Source organism: Pipra filicauda, unplaced genomic scaffold (genome assembly GCF_003945595.2).
Source record: "Pipra filicauda isolate LSUMZ 115617 unplaced genomic scaffold, ASM394559v2 scaffold147_size4022426_pilon, whole genome shotgun sequence".
In the NCBI taxonomy this organism is placed as follows: Eukaryota; Metazoa; Chordata; class Aves; order Passeriformes; family Pipridae; genus Pipra; species Pipra filicauda.
The window spans coordinates 1223895-1241239 of NW_024103962.1; the positions used below are offsets into that span (position 1 = coordinate 1223895).

At 37.0% G+C, this 17345-nt stretch overlaps 1 protein-coding gene across 3 annotated transcripts in view; it reads left to right on the forward strand.

The window, feature by feature from the left end:
- RAB3GAP2 (RAB3 GTPase activating non-catalytic protein subunit 2) overlaps positions 1-17345 on the forward strand; it is a 45927-nt gene that overhangs the window by 10483 nt on the left and 18099 nt on the right. For 2 of the 3 annotated variants that reach the window (XM_027734246.2, XM_027734247.2), the window contains exons 3-18: positions 3102-3225; positions 4309-4390; positions 6365-6412; positions 6517-6592; positions 6739-6840; positions 7885-7984; positions 10489-10587; positions 11430-11578; positions 12535-12614; positions 12725-12814; positions 13628-13767; positions 15028-15244; positions 15543-15686; positions 15949-16031; positions 16616-16680; positions 17071-17161. In XM_027734246.2, coding sequence (XP_027590047.2) covers positions 3102-3225; positions 4309-4390; positions 6365-6412; positions 6517-6592; positions 6739-6840; positions 7885-7984; positions 10489-10587; positions 11430-11578; positions 12535-12614; positions 12725-12814; positions 13628-13767; positions 15028-15244; positions 15543-15686; positions 15949-16031; positions 16616-16680; positions 17071-17161 — 1690 coding nt within the window. The remainder of the gene's footprint in view (positions 1-3101; positions 3226-4308; positions 4391-6364; positions 6413-6516; positions 6593-6738; positions 6841-7884; positions 7985-10488; positions 10588-11429; positions 11579-12534; positions 12615-12724; positions 12815-13627; positions 13768-15027; positions 15245-15542; positions 15687-15948; positions 16032-16615; positions 16681-17070; positions 17162-17345) is intronic. The other variant, XM_027734248.2, reaches the window with a different exon arrangement.

A 17345-nucleotide genomic window follows, 5' to 3' on the forward strand; every position in this document is an offset into this window, starting at 1 on the left:
CTGTGTTTTAAGTTTGACTGCTTTTTTATCCCTTGCTCCTGTAATTGTTTCTAAATATAGCTTGGATGTTACCTATTGTGATATTCTTGTGTTCTGTAGGCTTTTTTCTCAATAGAGTATACACACATCTTTCTGTGCTGCTGCAGCTGGGGGCATCTCTTTTGTCCTATAGCTAGCCAGAGGCAGTAGGGCATGGCAGTGAAGTTGTAATAATCTCTCATGAATTAATAAAAATCAAAAGCTACTCAATCGGGAACCGCTGGCACAGACATCTTCCTAAAGATCATGTAATACTCTTTTTATGTTGTCATATGGGGATGGTGTCACAGGAGGGATTAAGCTACATATGTGGAACAACATAGTTGCTCTTTAAAGGGGGAAAGCATTCTTCTGCCCAACTAGTTCAGCTAAGAGCAGCATGGCTAGTCTGTGAATTGCTTGTAAGACTGAGACTTCTAGCTACCAGCTGACTTGAGATGTTAAAGAAGCTGTCTTTGTGGAAATCCTTTGCAGCTGAATGAGTCATCTCAACAGAATTGTTTGATTAAATCCCTCTAAGAGCTCATGGGGTAGACTGAGGAATCCAGACCTCACTGTGCTAACAAAATGCTCTTATCTGCTGTCATCATGTCAGTGGGCAGGAATTATGCCTAAGGAGTTGGGCAGTATCCTTGTGACTGCTTATTTCAGCAGGGAAACAGATATTTCAGCTGAGGTGACAAGTTGAAATGAGCACGGTGTTGCTCAGGGATGAATCGCTGACACTGATGTCGGGAATGACAGGAGTATAAAAAGTTTTAAATAGGATTGTTACTCAATTCCTCTATAATTGGCATGAAATTAGTGTGTTTCTCAGGCCACATCTTTGTTAGATGTGCTGTAATGTGTATAACTCTCTGAATGAGGAGAACAAATGCTTGTTTTTTTCTACTTCATGTTGTAATTCGATAGAAGCAGCAGGTGCTGCTAAATCGAAATCGTTTAAATTTCTGCTCTTTAATTGTCACACTCTTCCAACAGGTAGTTCACATCCTTCTTGCTAAACGTGTTTTTCTCTAAAGTCACTAGTGATTCCAGGTCAAACTCTTCAGAAGGAGTTTGCTGTCATACACAACAAACAGGTTGTTCTGGGTAGGAGCATATAAATACGTGAGTCTCTGTGTCTGAACACACAGAAAAATGACTGCGTGAGTCTAGCACAGAGTTGAGAATTATAAGTATAATATAACAATGACTTCCCTTGTTAATGCCTATAATACTTAATTTGTATTATAGTTGGCAAAAAAAGTAATTGTTTTTTGGAATTGCTTGTCCCCTGACAAGTATCTCTTTCATGGAACATAACTTCTGAGAAGGTATTGAAAGTGGAAAAAAGTTTTGGTTTTTTTCCATAAGGTGTTCTTTTGTGGAACTGATTTGCTGTGTTGTACGAATGATGATGTTGATGTCTTTTCTTAAATGCTGATTTTAATCATTCTGTTTTTCACCTTTAAGTAATTTGTTTTGACAAGTTCAGTGCTTTTCTTGTTTTAACCCTCAGCTTATTTTTGTCACTAATATGAGGTGGCCATGTTTTATGTCTTTAGATTTCAGGTTCTTTGTTTATGTTTACAGATAACTTGAAATTTTCTGTCTGAAATACAATTTTAATTCCTTTTAATCTTTCAACAAACCTTTCATTTCTGTTTCTTTTTCCTCAGTTTGAAAATCATGCCATTAAAAATTAGTACCAGGCTTTTCTTTGGCTTTTGCTTGTGTGTTTTTGCGCATAATGCATTTATCTCTGTCAGGAGGAGTTAAAGTTGTCATGAGTATCTCAGAAAACTTCACTGCCTTTTTGTAAAGTCTTGAAAAATGCCAGTAAATAGGGAGTAATTGTTGCTATAGAACTTGACATCCATCAGCAGACAAATATGACATGACAATAGGTTCTCCTCTTGCACAAATTGAGAGTGTGAACAAAGGTAGTTAGCAGAATGTTTCAAGTGTGCTAATGTAGACTTTATGATGCATATACAGAGTATTGCTCTGTGCACAATGACCATTTTTATGATACAACCTTATGAAAGGAACTAGATACAATGAATAGCTGATTAAGAGCATGATATGCAATTTATTCTTGCAGTTTGGTGTTTATTTTTCTACTGGGATTAAATTTGTGTGTTTTCAAGCAGGTGCAACTTTATTATAAGAGAATAAATAGTACAGATCAGAAAATGATTGCACTGGAGTTGTTGGGTTTTTTATTTGTGCTTAGCTGCTTTGAAATACTAGAGGATGGAGTAATGTTTTGGAGAGAAGGACATAGGATTGAATGTGTGGCTATGGAAATGGAGTGTGTGGACAAGGGAAAGTGTGTTGCTGGTATCGGGTAAGGGATGGATCTAAGGATCAACTCTGAGACCTTGCAGCACTTCACTCAAAACCTGTTACTGCCTGCCTTTGAACTGTGGTTAGCAGGAGCTACTATGTTACATGAGCAAATATTTGGCTTGTTGCTCCCAGGAAAAAAGATGCAATTTTTTGCTTTTATACATGAGGATGGTATCTAAGTTTTTACTTACTCATCATTGTACCATTAAAACTTGGCACCACTTGGTTGGGATTTGTTTCATTGTGAAGTTACTTTGTGGAAAGGCACCTGATACATGTTACCATGAGGCCTTAGTGTGAATACCAGCTTAATTACATTCTTCCTATGTGCATGTGTTTACTTAATGCTGGTCAGTGTGTGAGCTTGGATAAATTGTTCATTTTGAGTATGGATTGTAATGAGAATAACTCAAGAGATTCTCTCCAGTCTTTAATCGATAACTGTAAAACTTTAGATCTCATTTTCCTAGTGTCTCTTTGAAAGGAGAAGATTTTGAAGAGTAGAGCTAGTGATGAATACTTCTTTGTTTTCTGTTTTGTAAACACACAGAATTAGTGCAGGATTGATGCTTTTCTCATGACTTCATGCAAGGTGGAGTTGTGTGATGTGATAAATAATAGTCCATTTAGTGCTGCTATGGAGGGCAAGCCAAGTTGTTGTCATGAGTCTTGCAAGTTCTTCTGTGTTTAAAAATTATTGCATTCATTGACTAAAGCTTTACCTGTAGGAAGAAGAGGAATCTAATTCCAAGAACCAGAGAAATTACTGGCTTCAGGACTGTGTGTTGTCCTTGTCACCAACAAATGACCTGATGGTAATAGCTAATGAACAGAAAGCAGTCTTTCTAGTGCGTAAGTATACCTACTGCTAACTATGTGTTCTAGTACACTTTATAGGAACCAGGGCAAGATTTGTTTCCCCCACCCCCATCTGCTTATCCCCCAAGTCATGACTTCAGGAATTTTGGAGTGTTTTATAGTGCACATCATGCATTTTCTAGGTATTGATTGGCAAGTAAGTTGATTTGTTTTTGCTTCTCAGCTATATTTTGACCAAGAACTTTTTCATCATGTATATTCATTTGCACTATAACTACCCAGTTGTTTGAGATGCTTAAAGATATTGACATTAATTTTGCTAAATAAGAAAAACAAAACTTTTGTGTTAGTTTTAGCCATTAAGAAATACTTGACCTTATTTTAATTTTCCCTTGGAAAACATGGCCCACCTGAGCCAGTGTCACTTGGAGGAGGGAATATTACTGTGAATTGCTTTTGAGATTTCCACCTTTGATAGAAAATTCTTCTCCATGTTGAACAATGGGTGGCTTTATATTTTACTCCAAAGTAGGGCTCTGGGAACTTTTAAAGGTACCTCCAGCTACTGTTTACATATGTGCTGTTGTCTGGGGTGCTGGTGCTATTAACAGCTGCATTTGGTGGCACGTGAGCGCGATGAAGAGAAACCTCCTGGTAAGGGGAATATTAAACCAAAAAACTGGCTGTTGAAGCTCAGAGTTGCATAATTGGTGAGATTGCATGGAGTTGTCATGCTGCATTGTCATTCCCTGCAAAGTTGTGTGTTCCAAGCCTGATGTAGACTAGTTGCTAATTTGTCACCAAAAATGAAAAGATAGCGGTACTACTTATAACGTTCTTATTGCATCAAGCACAAAGAAGTGATTTAACTCACTTTGCTGGAGAACTGCCTCTGCTGAACTGCACAGTGGCAGCTGTACCACACAGTGGCAGAAGTGTCCCCATGTGTCAGGTTCTTTAGAAAAGTCACTAAGAATGTCTTGTTGCTTTTATGATTTTCAGGGTCTGTAATTGGTACTTAATCTAAGTGTGGTAGGATGTATTGTACAAAAGAGAAGGATTGTGAAATGCAAAACATTACAGTTTTATGGATGGTGTCTTTATTCTTAATGGCAGCTAAATGGAAGCACAGTGACAAGGGGAAAGAGGAAATGCAATATGCTGTTGGCTGGAGTGGCTCTCTGAATGTTGAAGAAGGGTAGGTGTTGAAATGCAGCTGTGATTAAAATGTTCTTTTCATGTTTAGTAATTAGTAAAATGCTTTGTACTTGTGCTTTTTTTCTTTTTTTTTTTTTTTTTTGTCTGAGTGCATTTGTGGTCTTATGTATTTTATTGTTGGAAACCTACATAAAGTAACCTGGGTGATCAGAAAAACTGTGTGCAAGGGTCACTCATGCATTGTGTGATGTCTCAGGACAGGTTCATACAAATTAAAAGAAATGTTCTCTGTGCAGATCAGTGTATTTGTGTATACTTTAGGCATTTTAATAAATCTGGGTTATCATGCTTTCTGTAAGTTCTTGTTCTAGTAGGAGATAAAAAAAGAGTATCCTTTTTGAAAAATCTACTTTTATAGTAGAGAAGAAATTTTGTTGGGGGTGTTGCAAATGGAAATGTATGAAGTTGTTTTAGAAATACTTCTCTTCATTTTCAAAACCTCAAGGAATTTTAAAGTCATCTCTCTGATCAAGAAATGGGTTTGGGCTGTAAGTCATTGGAAAATTTGCTTTGATCATGTGTTTGGTATTTATACAATATTTTTGCTCAATCTCTCTTCAAACAACCAGAAAGACCTTTTCTTGAATGTCCATATGGAAGAAGATTTTGTACTTTGTTATTAAGTTTGCAGCCTTGAGTTGCTGTTTGCCTTTGAATGTGCTCCCTGTTGGCTTCAACCCTCTGTTGTGCTGCAGGAGGTGTTGACTTAATCAGCTTCTCTCCAATCTGTAAAAATCCTAACCCTTTTATAAAACTGCTGCTGCTACACATTTGAACTGTTATGTATGTGCATCTTTGAATTTGTGGGTTTTTTTCCTCCCATGTTACCACTGCAATTACCCTGACATCTTTTGTTAAAAAAAAAAAAAGAAAAGAAATTCTGTTTGAGAGTTTGTTTCTCACTGCTGTTACAGCCCTGAGGGACACTTCCATTCAGAACAGATAGCTCTCTATAGATAAGTGCAGTTATATTCACTACATTTTGATTTGGTTTTATTTATTATTCTGTGGAAGTGTAAATATGTCAATTACTGTCAGGTTGTCAGAAGACTTGACTTTTTTTGGTTGATTTTGTTTTTTTTTTTCTTTCCTTAAAGTTGTCTACAACGTTCTGTGGTGGCTAAGCTTTGCTATTGGTAGATGAGATTTCACCAAGATAAATAATGTTGCTTTGAGGATGTAATGGAATTGCATCTCAAACTTGCATTTGGAAAGCTTTCTCTAATTGTCTAGCCTGCTTATCCTTGGGGATTGGAGGTGACCTGAAATGCAAATAATAAACAGTAATGTGGGCATTTATGCTTTAAATGCTGTTTGGGGTGCCATCTTGAATGTATATGTTGTTTCATAAAACCTTTGTACTGCTTCTGTTTCCCCAGACAGTGTAAAACTTTATACCATGGTAACAAGTAAATCTGCTTGCCTTCTGCATGCTTTGCCTGTCGTGCATTGAGCATGCTTGGTTATTGCATTATCTGGGAAGATCATATTAGCTCTTCTAATGCTCTCAAATTATAAGGCAGTGAAATGCCTAATTGCATAATGTATTAAAAAAATTTATTTTGGTAAGTATGGTTCCACTGGATTTTTTTTTTTTTAAATGGTTGTTCTTGGTATATCATTATAGATCAGAAAAAGTTATTTACCCTTAGGTACATGAAATTTAACTGGAATCTGCTGAACAGGACTGACAGAATAATAACTCTGTGATTTATGAAAGACATCATTAGCAAGGTTGTAATTAGCACTCATGCAATCTACTTGGGCATTCTTGAACTTGAACTTGAAAATGTCTTTAAAATGGACTTTTTTTTGCTTCTTACTATGAATATATATGATGTGCTGCATTAATGTATTATTAAATAATTAAAACGCTGACTTGGCAAGATGTCTTGTGTAGAGCAAAATTGCAAAACTGGAGAAAAACTCATTAATTTTATCTTTCTGTTTCTAGTGAATGTGTGAGTAGTGTACTGTGTATTCCACTGGCAAGTCAGAAGAGGTAAGGATTGACATGCATATGCATCACTCATCTCTTTACATTACACTTTTATACCCAGATAGCTTAGAACAGTTTTTAACTTCCAGTCTGTCTTTGTGAAACAGGAGTTCCACAGGCCGCCCTGACTGGACCTGCATTGTGGTTGGCTTCACCTCTGGCTATGTTCGTTTTTACACCGAGGTATGTTCCTCAGCATGGCAGGCCACGGGCAAGATGGTGTCATAAACGTCTGTGTATTTTAAACTTTAGTTTCTGCAGGTAGTGCTTTTGGCCTTCCCTAAGGAAAAGGGCAGAAACGTTCATGCTTATTATTCTTTCTCTCCTAGAGTGGAGTACTGCTTCTTGCACAGCTTTTGAATGAAGATCCTGTCCTACAGCTAAAGTGCAGAACCTATGAAATTCCCAGACATCCTGGTGTCACAGAACAGGTTTTGTCAGATTATTTCAAAAGCGAAGTGGCAGTGTTATGGGGTATGGAAGGGAGTCTTCTCTGTGAATCCTCTGTGTCCTTTACCAGTTTTTGATGGGATGGACAGTTCCTTAGAACAGGAGACTCTTGATTTCTTGTTCTGTGAAGTATCCATGCCTGTATAGTTTGAGGATTCAGAATGTCTTTATTTTTTGGAGTCTTTTTCTCTGTAATAGCCTTGCAAAGGAATCCTTCATTCGTTTTCTGTTTATTCATCTGTGAGCACAAAGTACAATAATGCATTGATGGAGGGAGAAAATGTTACGTGACAGGTGCCAAGAGCTATGTGTACTCATTCATAAGAACTTATCTTAATTATTTCACAGAGAAGATGGCTGAAAATTAAAAAATATTTATAGGACTAGGAACCTGCATGTCACTCTGAGTATTTCCTGCAGAGAAGGTTCTGCAGAGCTCAGGCTATTTAGTAAAGAATGCAGCTTTCTTTTGCCCTTGGCTGAATTGGCTTGCTTTATGCAGAAAATTAATGAAGTTACAGAAATTTCCAAGTTTGCTTTGTAGAAATGCTCGTGTGACTTAGCGTGGCGTTTTTGGGATCAGTTTTAAAATACAGAAGCATTAAGGAATTTGAGTCTTCAGTTTGTATCAGCAGGTTAGCATCTACATGCCCAAGTGGTAATTCAGTGGCTAGTCCACTTTCAGAATTTGGCTCTTGCATTCTAGAGGAACCTGTTTTTCTGTGGCCTTCACAAGCTGCTGTAACTTATGCGTTTACTTCCTAAGCCGTAAAATATATTAAGCAAACAAGTTATTAAAAGAAGATAAAAATATAAAACTATGTGCCTAAATAATTTTTTGGACAGTTTAATACTGACTTCCAGTAGTTTTGCCTTAGTCTGTTGCCTGTGGCTTGTTAGATATTAACTCTCTGGATGTAATCCTCATCTTTGTGTAGTTAATAGTATGAAATGCCAGAAAATAAACTGTTCCAACAGTAACAGTGATCTGTTTTTTGTCTCTGTTCTCTTATTTTTTTCCACAGAATGAAGAGCTAAGTATCTTGTACCCAGCAGCAATTGTGACAATTGATGGTTTTAGCCTCTTTCAGTCCCTTCGTGCGTGTCGCAATCAGGTAGCAAGAGGTACGTTTAAGGGGAGGTGTTTATTTTTGACTCTGTGAATAGTACCTTATGGTATATGAAGTTTACTTAGGTTAAATATCAAATCAAGGTGGAATTTAGGTCTTCCTTGCTTGTCCATCTACTGTTGACACCTACTGCATACAGGAAAGTTTTGTCCTTTACCGAAAGAGTTGTCCGAGTAGTATTGACTGCCTTGTACATGCTCACCATAACACTGTACGCTGTTTCTGGCTGGGATAGAGTTCATGTTCTTTTTAGTTACTTGTATGGGGCTGAGTTTTGAATTTGTGATGAAAACAGCACTGATAGCATGCCAATGTTTTAGCTATTGAGGAGTAGCACTTACGCAGTGTCAAGCCTTTTTTTGTTTCTTACACTACCCTGACAGTGGGGTTCACCAGAAACTGGGAGGGGACACAGCTGGGACAGCTGATCCCAACTGACCAAAGAGATATCCTGTACTATATGATGATATGTCAGATAATAAGAGCTGGGAGAAGGAGAAAGGGAGAACCTTCAGGGCTATAGCATTTGACTTCCCAAGTAACTGTTATGTGTGATGAAACCCTGCTTTCCTGGAAATGACTAAATACCTGTTTGCTTATGGGAAGTAGTAAAGAAAATTAATTATTTTGCTTTATTTGCATGCTGTCCTTATCTCAGCTCCCAAGCGTTCTCCCTTTTGCTCTTCTGACTCTTCCTCATCCCCATAGGAGGAAGTGAACAAGTGGCTGTGTGATGCTTAGCTGCCCACTGACATTAACCCACAGCAAACTGCTAAGGTGCTTCTTAGCATGTCATGGTGCTGATTTCATTGTCAGTGGAATGCTCTTTAAGTAAGGATTTTATTGGAAGTGATAATGCTGTGATGATTTCAGTAAAGGTCACTGCTCTTTGTGTTCGTGTCTAAGAGCTTTGGATACCTGGTTTGATTGTGCAGACTTTGATCCTGTTCCTTTAGCACAGTCCCTGTTCGTACTCTAATTTGGAAACAAGGTCAGTTTTCAAGCATGAGAGGAGAACTATGTGACAGTACAGTGTGGTAGATGGCACAGGTATGGTGCTGTTACAATTCTGCATGATAAATCCTTACACAAGTGCTGTTGCTGAATTGTTCTCCTGAATTTCCTGATGGTTGTTCTCATTGAACTTCAAATTTGTGAGATTCTTGTTTCCCCTCCAGCAAGTCACATCAGCGGACAATCATGAGGGTGAGCATGGGTGGGAAACACAATGGATCAGCCAGCTTGACAGCTGTCCTGAACTGTTTGGGCAGCAACACCCTTAAACTAAGGCTTGAGTCTTGTCTAGAAGGGATGAGTGATAAAGAACTGAGAAACGTGGCTGTGGTGAAAGAGCTCTTCTCTGAACCACATGGGGATGGCCAGTAGGAATGGATTGCTCCCTTTTTCTTTCAGTTCAGGGCAAAGTGGCATGAAATGAAGCTAGGTGATAGTAAATTGAAAATAAAAAGTTGGCATGTTTATGCAGTGTGAGGTAAATTGTGGAATTCTTTGCCTGAGGTTGATGTGGATGCTAAAGGTGCGCTTGAGCTCAGAGGGAAATTGCCAAATTAGTGAAGAAAGCTGTGGAGGTTACTGAGTGCTTAGAGCTTGCTTCTTTTTGTCTTCAGAAGCTGTTTTAGAGGAAGCATCAAATATATGTCCTTATTCTAATATTCTTCCCTAGACATCTGGTTTTAGCCTTTCTCAGATCCTGATCTGCCCTGCTAAATTGTTCCCTGGGTCTATCTAATAATGCGTGTCCTTAATGGAAAGCTAGTGCTTCCATGAAAATATGAGAGAAGACAAAACTCTTGAAAATCAGAAATTTAAAACCTGATATTCTGTGAATCATACAACAAATGCAAAAGAAAACAGACTGTAATGAGAAATACCCACCCATCTACTTTAACAACCAAGACACGCTCTGCTCTTTCAGTGAGAGATCACCATTTGCAGGGAAGCACTTACAGCTTGTTGCAATATCTGCAGCTGGAGTGCCGTATCTTCCTTCATTCTTGATCATCAGTGCTTGTGGTAATAGGTATTTTGAAAGTTTCAGTCATTCATTTAGTTTTACCACTGTTGTTACCGCTCACTGTTACACATCTAATGAATGTGCTGACTTTGCAAGTACGTGGGCAAAGGAGTTTGCACTTAAACATGCCCAGACCACAGAATTAAATTGTAGTTGCTTTTTAAAATTGTACAGAATATTATACCATAAATAACTCATGAAACAAAGCGCTCTGCAAGTATGAGATATAGTTGTGATGGAATATCACGTGCAGTTCTATTCAGTTATTTTTTTAAATATTTTAATTTCATGGAAGCAAATATTTCAAAAGGCCATTTTCGCTCAGCGGGTGTTTAAATGTATGTGAATTTAAAACTAGGTTATTTTTTGACTTCAGATTGCATCAGGGTTTTCCCTCTCTGTTATGCTATTCCTTTGTCTTTGACTCAGTAGAAATTTTTTTGTGTTTTGTCAACTTTTGTCAGCTGCAGCATCTGGCAATGAGAATGTTCAGCCTCCACCATTAGCTTATAAGAAGTGGGGTTTGCAAGATGTGGATACGATTGTTGACCATGCTAGTATTGGTAAGCATTTCTGTTTAATTTCCAGTATTTAAATAAATGAAATTAATGCTTTCATACTGTTAAATTTGGGTTGAGAGCACTTAGTGGTACTGGTTGGATAGGAGTAAATAGTGAGAGAAGGCTGTCATAGTGAATGATCTCATTAACCATTATAAAAAATACATTTTACTTTCTTTTCTAGTCTGACTGAGCCTTCCCTCTCCACTTGAGGGGAGAAAGGATGTTACAGCTGTAACTGTCTTGTCCTTTTGTTGTTTGGTAAGAAGCAGCTGAGAGAAACTAGATCCAGATGCATTTATTGCCATTTCTGTGAGGTCAAAGAACCATCTGGCAGGCAGGTTAAGACTGGTAGGGGTCTTTCCTGAGTCTAACACACAAAGAAAATAAAATTTGAGATTGTTCCTTTCCAAAAAATTCAAATTGACTTTTAGGCTCTCAAAGACTTTTACCCCTCAGCCTAGGTTCTTGTCAGAGGCAAATCTGAGGGACAGTAAGCTTCATTTCTCTTCCATGCTTTCTACAAAAGCAGGTAAGAGGTCAGAAGGCTGCTATCAAAACAGCTGAAGTGAATTTGGTACATGTATTTTTGCTGCTGAACTCTCCTGATTTTTTTGATTTTTTTTTTTCCCCCTGAACAAATGAACTGTGCTTCATAATTAACCTAAGTACATAAGTTATTTCTGATGTGTTCTTTGGAATTTCTGTGGTTAAAGCTGTTTCTCCACCCTTCCCCCTGAATGTTGGCTGGTCAGTCCAGAAGGCAGGAATGTATTTAGGCTTCTATAGCAATTGCATGCCTTTGTTCTGGAAGTATAAGACATTCACTTTAATGTTTTTGTTAGGCATCATGACACTGTGTCCTTTTGATCAAATGAAGACTGCCTCCAATATAGGAGGATATAATGCAACCATAAAAAACAGCCCACCTGCTATGTCTCAGTATGTTACTGTTGGAGCCAATCCTTTCACTGGTTTCTTTTTTGCCCTGGAGGTATGTACTACAAAGCTGACTTGCTGAAACTTTGAATAATTAATCCTTCTTTTTTCTGTATGACTATTTCTGAAGTATTCTTATGCTCATTTTATGCTGACATTTCCCCTTCTTGTTCTTCTAAAACTGGAATGATTTGGAGTGGATATGATAGTAATGTCTGCTAATGAGAATTTTTATTTTCTATCCTAAAATGAATGTGATAGTCAAGTAACTTAATTTTTAAAAAAATTTTACTTTATTGCCATTTAAGTGACTTAAATTTTTTTGAAAAATTAAGTTGATATTGTGTAAACATGCATCTGAAGAATTTTTTGAGGTCTTTGACCTTTGATCGTGTACACACGTGGCCTGAGTATACTGTAGTGATTTCTTGTAGAAGAAAACTGAAATTTATGCTTAACCTGTGGCACATTTACACCATCTTCTGTTGTATTGGAGGAAAAGGATGTCAGTGTAGCTGTGTCTTGTACATTCAGACCCTATGTGTGTGCTGTCCTTATCAGGATCGAAAGTTGATTGACCATGCTAGAATTGGAATTCAGATTTTTGTACTTGCTTTTCCAATATGTTTATGAAAAAACTGCTTATATAGATATTTGCAAGGATGCCAAAGCCATGCACCAGCTAACTCTCCATGATAAATCATACACAGGGTTTTTTTAACTTCTGTTGCAGACAAACATACTGAGCTACCAAGTGACTTGCAGGAGGATTTTGAAATGGTAAAGAGATGTCAGAATGGCTTTTCTGGGGGCAATGAATTAAAATTTTGCAGAGTCTTAAAGCTATGCTTTCTGAGCTGAAAGTCCATAGGAGGCCTGAAAAACTATTCTGCAGTTGAGTTCAGTGTAAGAACTATTTCTTGGCTTTCTAAAGGCTTTGTTCCTTCATTTCAGGGTGGCTCGCAGCTGACTGTTTCTTGACTTTCTAAGCACTTCATTCCTTTCTTTCAGGGTAGCTCACAGCCACTGCTGTCTCATGTTGCCTTAGCAGTTGCAAGTAAACTGACTTCAGCATTGTTTAATGCTGCCAGGTAATAAAATAAATTACCTTTTTTTGCTTGTTTTAGTAATAACTGCATAATAGTTTGAGGATTTTTAGGACCACTGGTGTAATCCTGCTTATGTGGTTTTCTATTGCAAGTGGCTGGCTTGGTTGGAAGAGTAAACATGAAGAAGAACCTGTCCAAAAACAGAAACCAAAAGTGGAACCTGCAACCCCATTGGCAGTGAGGTAAGTTGGCTTTTTTCAGTCTCAGTTGCTTTAGATCTTGTATGTTTTTATGTATTTGAATGATTTTGAAAAGTGAATAATTGCTGAATATGTTTATTTTTCTTGACTTGAAGCAGTGATGATAGTTTGCAGGTCATTTGTTTTAAACTTTGTTTCATTTCAGTTTATTGTTCTGGACAAATGATTTCTCATATCTTTCACTTCTGATGCATGGACTCATTGCTACTGTACAAGAACAGTGTGCACAGTTTAATGACAGTATAAGTACACAAATATCATTCCTGAAGTTTATCACCAAAGTGTTTCAAAGAAGCCACATGAAATATTTGCTGATTATGATAGTTTAATGCCCCTCACAAAAACTAGCAGGTATCCCGTTTCCCTGTTGATTGTGGAGAGAGGAGAATGGGAACAACAGACTGTAACCTAATGTTGTCAAGAAAGCTGATAAAAGACTAAATTAATTCCTGATGGTTCTCCCTTGTTTTTTTTAAGTATTCTCAAGACTCTTGAGCAGTAAGAGAGGGCATATAGAATAACCCAGTGCTCTGAGATCCTTGCCTGACAGTGCATGACAAGACCATCACTTATCCTAGTTTCTGAACTTTGATTTTTCAGTAGGACTTAGACAGATCTGTAATATATCCTGGTAGGCAACACAAGAACTCTTTTTATAATTATCTCTTAATTTTACCAGTACCTTATGTTACCTTAAAAAAAGAAATTTTAGTCCTTATAAGAAAATCTGTTAACTATTTCTGAAGAAAAAGAGGTATCTAGTGGTTTTGCTTGCTTATTGTTTTTATTTTTTAGGTTTGGACTTCCAGATTCCCGTCGCCATGGTGAAAGAATATGTCTTTCCCCGTGTAACACTTTAGCAGCAGTAACAGATGAATTTGGAAGGGTTATTTTACTGGATGTTACAAGAGGACTCGCAGTTCGCATGTGGAAAGGTATGATGGTGTATATTAGTGTAGCAAATAATACTCCTGAAAACACTGTGGCTTCTTAGGTTCAGACTTTAAATGTCAAGAATTTTAATAGGTTGCATTATTACAAACCCAAGTCAGGTGTAATATAAAGTCTATAAGGGTATTATTGTAAATTCCTGAAATACTTATATGGCCTATAGTTTCTGTTTGTATTATATAGATTTTTCTTAATTTTTTATCTTCACAGACTGTTTCTCAAGAGAAAGGTTTTAACATAACGATTTTTTGGAAGAGCTTTAACTCTGTTGTCCAAGGTTCTTTATTTTGATAAGATCTAGTACCCTATTTATTTCTGCTGAGAAAGTAAACATTTTGAAAAATGGGTAAGAAGGTATACAGCTTGTTAGATTGAGCAAGAAAGGAGTCCTTAAACTCTTCTAAATTGAGGGCTCTTTGAATGTTAAGCTCTCAAATTTTGATTATATCTAATGCCACTACATTTTTTATTTCCTCTGTAGAATCACAATTTTGAAGCTTTTTATGAGGTGGAAAATAAGTTTTAAGAATAGATGGAAAATCTCTAGCTCTTTTCTCTCTCTTCCACATAACCAATTCAGAAGATTAGTGGTCATGAATATAGTAGCTACTTCAGTGACATATTGGCAGTGTCATAGCTGGAGTAATCGTGTTTCCCTTGTGCATTTTTCTCTTATATTTTGAAGCTTATTAGTTATAATCTATGCTTTCTGATATTTTCTGGTGTTTTTTCTTTGTTACTGAGAGCTTCATGTTATCTAGGTAGTACTGTTAGACTCCCAAGGTTTATTTGATAGTTGGATACATATTTAGAATTTGCCAGCCTTTCCCCAGTGAGGTTGTTGAGATGTGAAGTAGCTGCTTCTTTTCTAAGCAAAACTGTCTGCTGAATTAAATGTTTTGGATCATACCTTTTGTCATGAATTGAGTTGTGAATACTTGTCAACCTTCTCAGTATAATATATCTTGTTATAAACTTGGTTTATACATTAGTATTTCTCTTGTGGTTTAGAGTCTTCAGTTCTACTTGCTAAACCATTACATGGTTCAGTGATGTCATTATAACATCTCTGCCTTTTTTGTCTAGGATGATTTTATGTGGCAGAGAGAGAAGATGAGTATTTTTGTCTCTGTAAAAATGCATTTTAATGATGAAAACAGATGAATAAAAACTTATCCTATTTAATAGGTTATGCAGTGTATAAATTGGTGTACGCTAATGAACTTCTATTTTCTCTTACCAAGGATACAGAGATGCAGAAGTTGGTTGGATACAGACTGTAGAGGACCTTCAGGAGAGGGAAAGTGAGAAGATGGATTCTTCTCCTTTTGGAAATGCACAGGGTCCAAGCAGGGTAGCTCAGTTCCTTGTGATCTATGCTCCAAGGAGAGGCATTCTGGAAGTGTGGAGCACGCAGCAAGGGCCTCGAGTTGGAGCCTTCAATGTGGGGAAATATTGTAGGTAAGAAACAGGTGGTAGCAGGCTGTGCTGCAAGTGATATGGGGATATGGTAGAAGTGCCAGCGGTGCTGGCAGGCACCTTTGTGCTGCCCACAGTATTTCTACTGAATGCAGCTTGGTGTTGTTTTATAGAAGGAGACTTTGACTTATTTTATCACTCTACAGTCTTTCCTTAAGAACATGTTTAGCCATTGCTAAACCTTAGCTTTATAAAACTTGTTGCCTTTTTATCTAGTGTATGAAAGGGGAAGGTTGATAATTTTGTTCTTCTCCTTAAAGGCCATTTTTTTTCATTTCAGGTTGCTGTATCCTGGTTATAAAATAATGGGTCTAAACAATGTGACCAGTCAGGGATGGCAGCCCCAGACTTACCAGATATGCCTTGTTGATCCAGTCTCTGGAAGTGTGAAAACTGTCCATGTACCTTTCCATTTAGCACTGAGGTAAGGACTTTCTGAGCCCTATATAACTAAATTAATTTCATTATTGTTTTTGGAAACGGTATTTTATTTAGAGAGAGCAATTCTGTTTTTGGTTTTCAAGTTGAATAGTACTCTGTAATAGTCCAATTGATTTGTATGTATTAACTTGATTTTCATTAATATGGTTACCTTAAAATAGCATAAATAATTAAAAAAATACAAGTCTTTTGAATCATTCCCTTTAATTCTCTTCACTCATACAATTAAAATTCTTGTCCTTCAGTGATAAAAAGAGTGAGCGAGCAAAGGATATGCATCTGGTGAAGAAATTAAATGCTCTACTCAAAGCTAAAACCTCAGATCCAGGTAGGTTCTTTTGTGTAGTTTCTTAAGATTATATGTTATCAAATGCTGCTTGGGTTATCTATCCTGTAAGTGTACAAACACGGGGTGATTGTGGTGCATTCTGACAGGTGTATGTGCTGTGGTTACAGGATTCAGGTAGCTTGTTTTTTGTTTGTTTCTTTGTTTTGTTTTTGGTTTTGTTTTGTTTTGTATTTTATAATAAGTTACCAGATTAAATTTGTCTCATACCAGAATCCAGTATAAGCCTTGTGTGCCATGTAAATCTTGTGCCACGGTTAAACACTACTTTGGGTGCTTGCATAAAACACATTCTATTTCCAATTCTCTGTGCTTTGTAATCTAGTTCAGCATTTGAGTCTAGATATCCTTCTTCCTCTAAGTAATACATATTTCTTACAAAAGACAGACTTGGAGTAAGAGATGTCACTGAGCTGTTATTTTGTTTCATTTTCCCCAAGCTTGGCAACTTCTTCATCTTGATAGCATGAAGGCATGTGCATGTTAACTGTGGTGCAGGTTGACTTGGTCTTCATAAGGCATTTGAGAAAGATGAATTGAAGTTGTGATTATGTCTTTGTTTGCAGATTTAATTGAAGCTGAAGCAAAGGAATTAATACTTGATATCAAATACCCTGCTACAAAAAAACAGGTGAACATATAGAAGCCAGTATACTTTAATATTAGAAAAAATACTGCATTATCAGATTAGAGTGCTAAATCTTTTTAAATGGTTCAAAATCATTCATTTTTTCCCTAAAGCTACTTGAGGCAAATAATTGACATGTTTGAGGTTTGGTTGTTTTTTTCGGGGTTGTTTTTTTACAACATGTTGGCTGGAATTAATTTTGACTTATGATTTCCCCAAGGCATCTTCCATGATAAAAGTCAAAATAATAAAAAAAGGACAGACCTTTCTGTATTATGTGTGAAGGCAACATACAGATGAAAAACTATAGTCCAAGCTATTGTTGGCTTAATTTATACTTTTTTATGGTAAAATTAAGTAAATTTTTAATTCTGTTGAATGTCTGCTTAACAGGCTTTGGAAAGTATATTGACAAGTGAACGTGTGCCACTTTCATCTCTCACAAACATCACTCAGACATTAATGGATAATTTAAAAAAACAGGGTAGGTGGATATTTATTTTGCAAATATGGAGAGGCATTTGCACTTTGTCTGCAGTGCTGTAAGACTACTGTAGAACTGTTCTGTTCCACAGGGAGACCAGACTTGGTCTGCTTAGTTTTGCTGCTAGATATCACAGGCTGTTGCTTTCACGTGCATTTTTTTAAATGCAGACTGCAAATAGCTT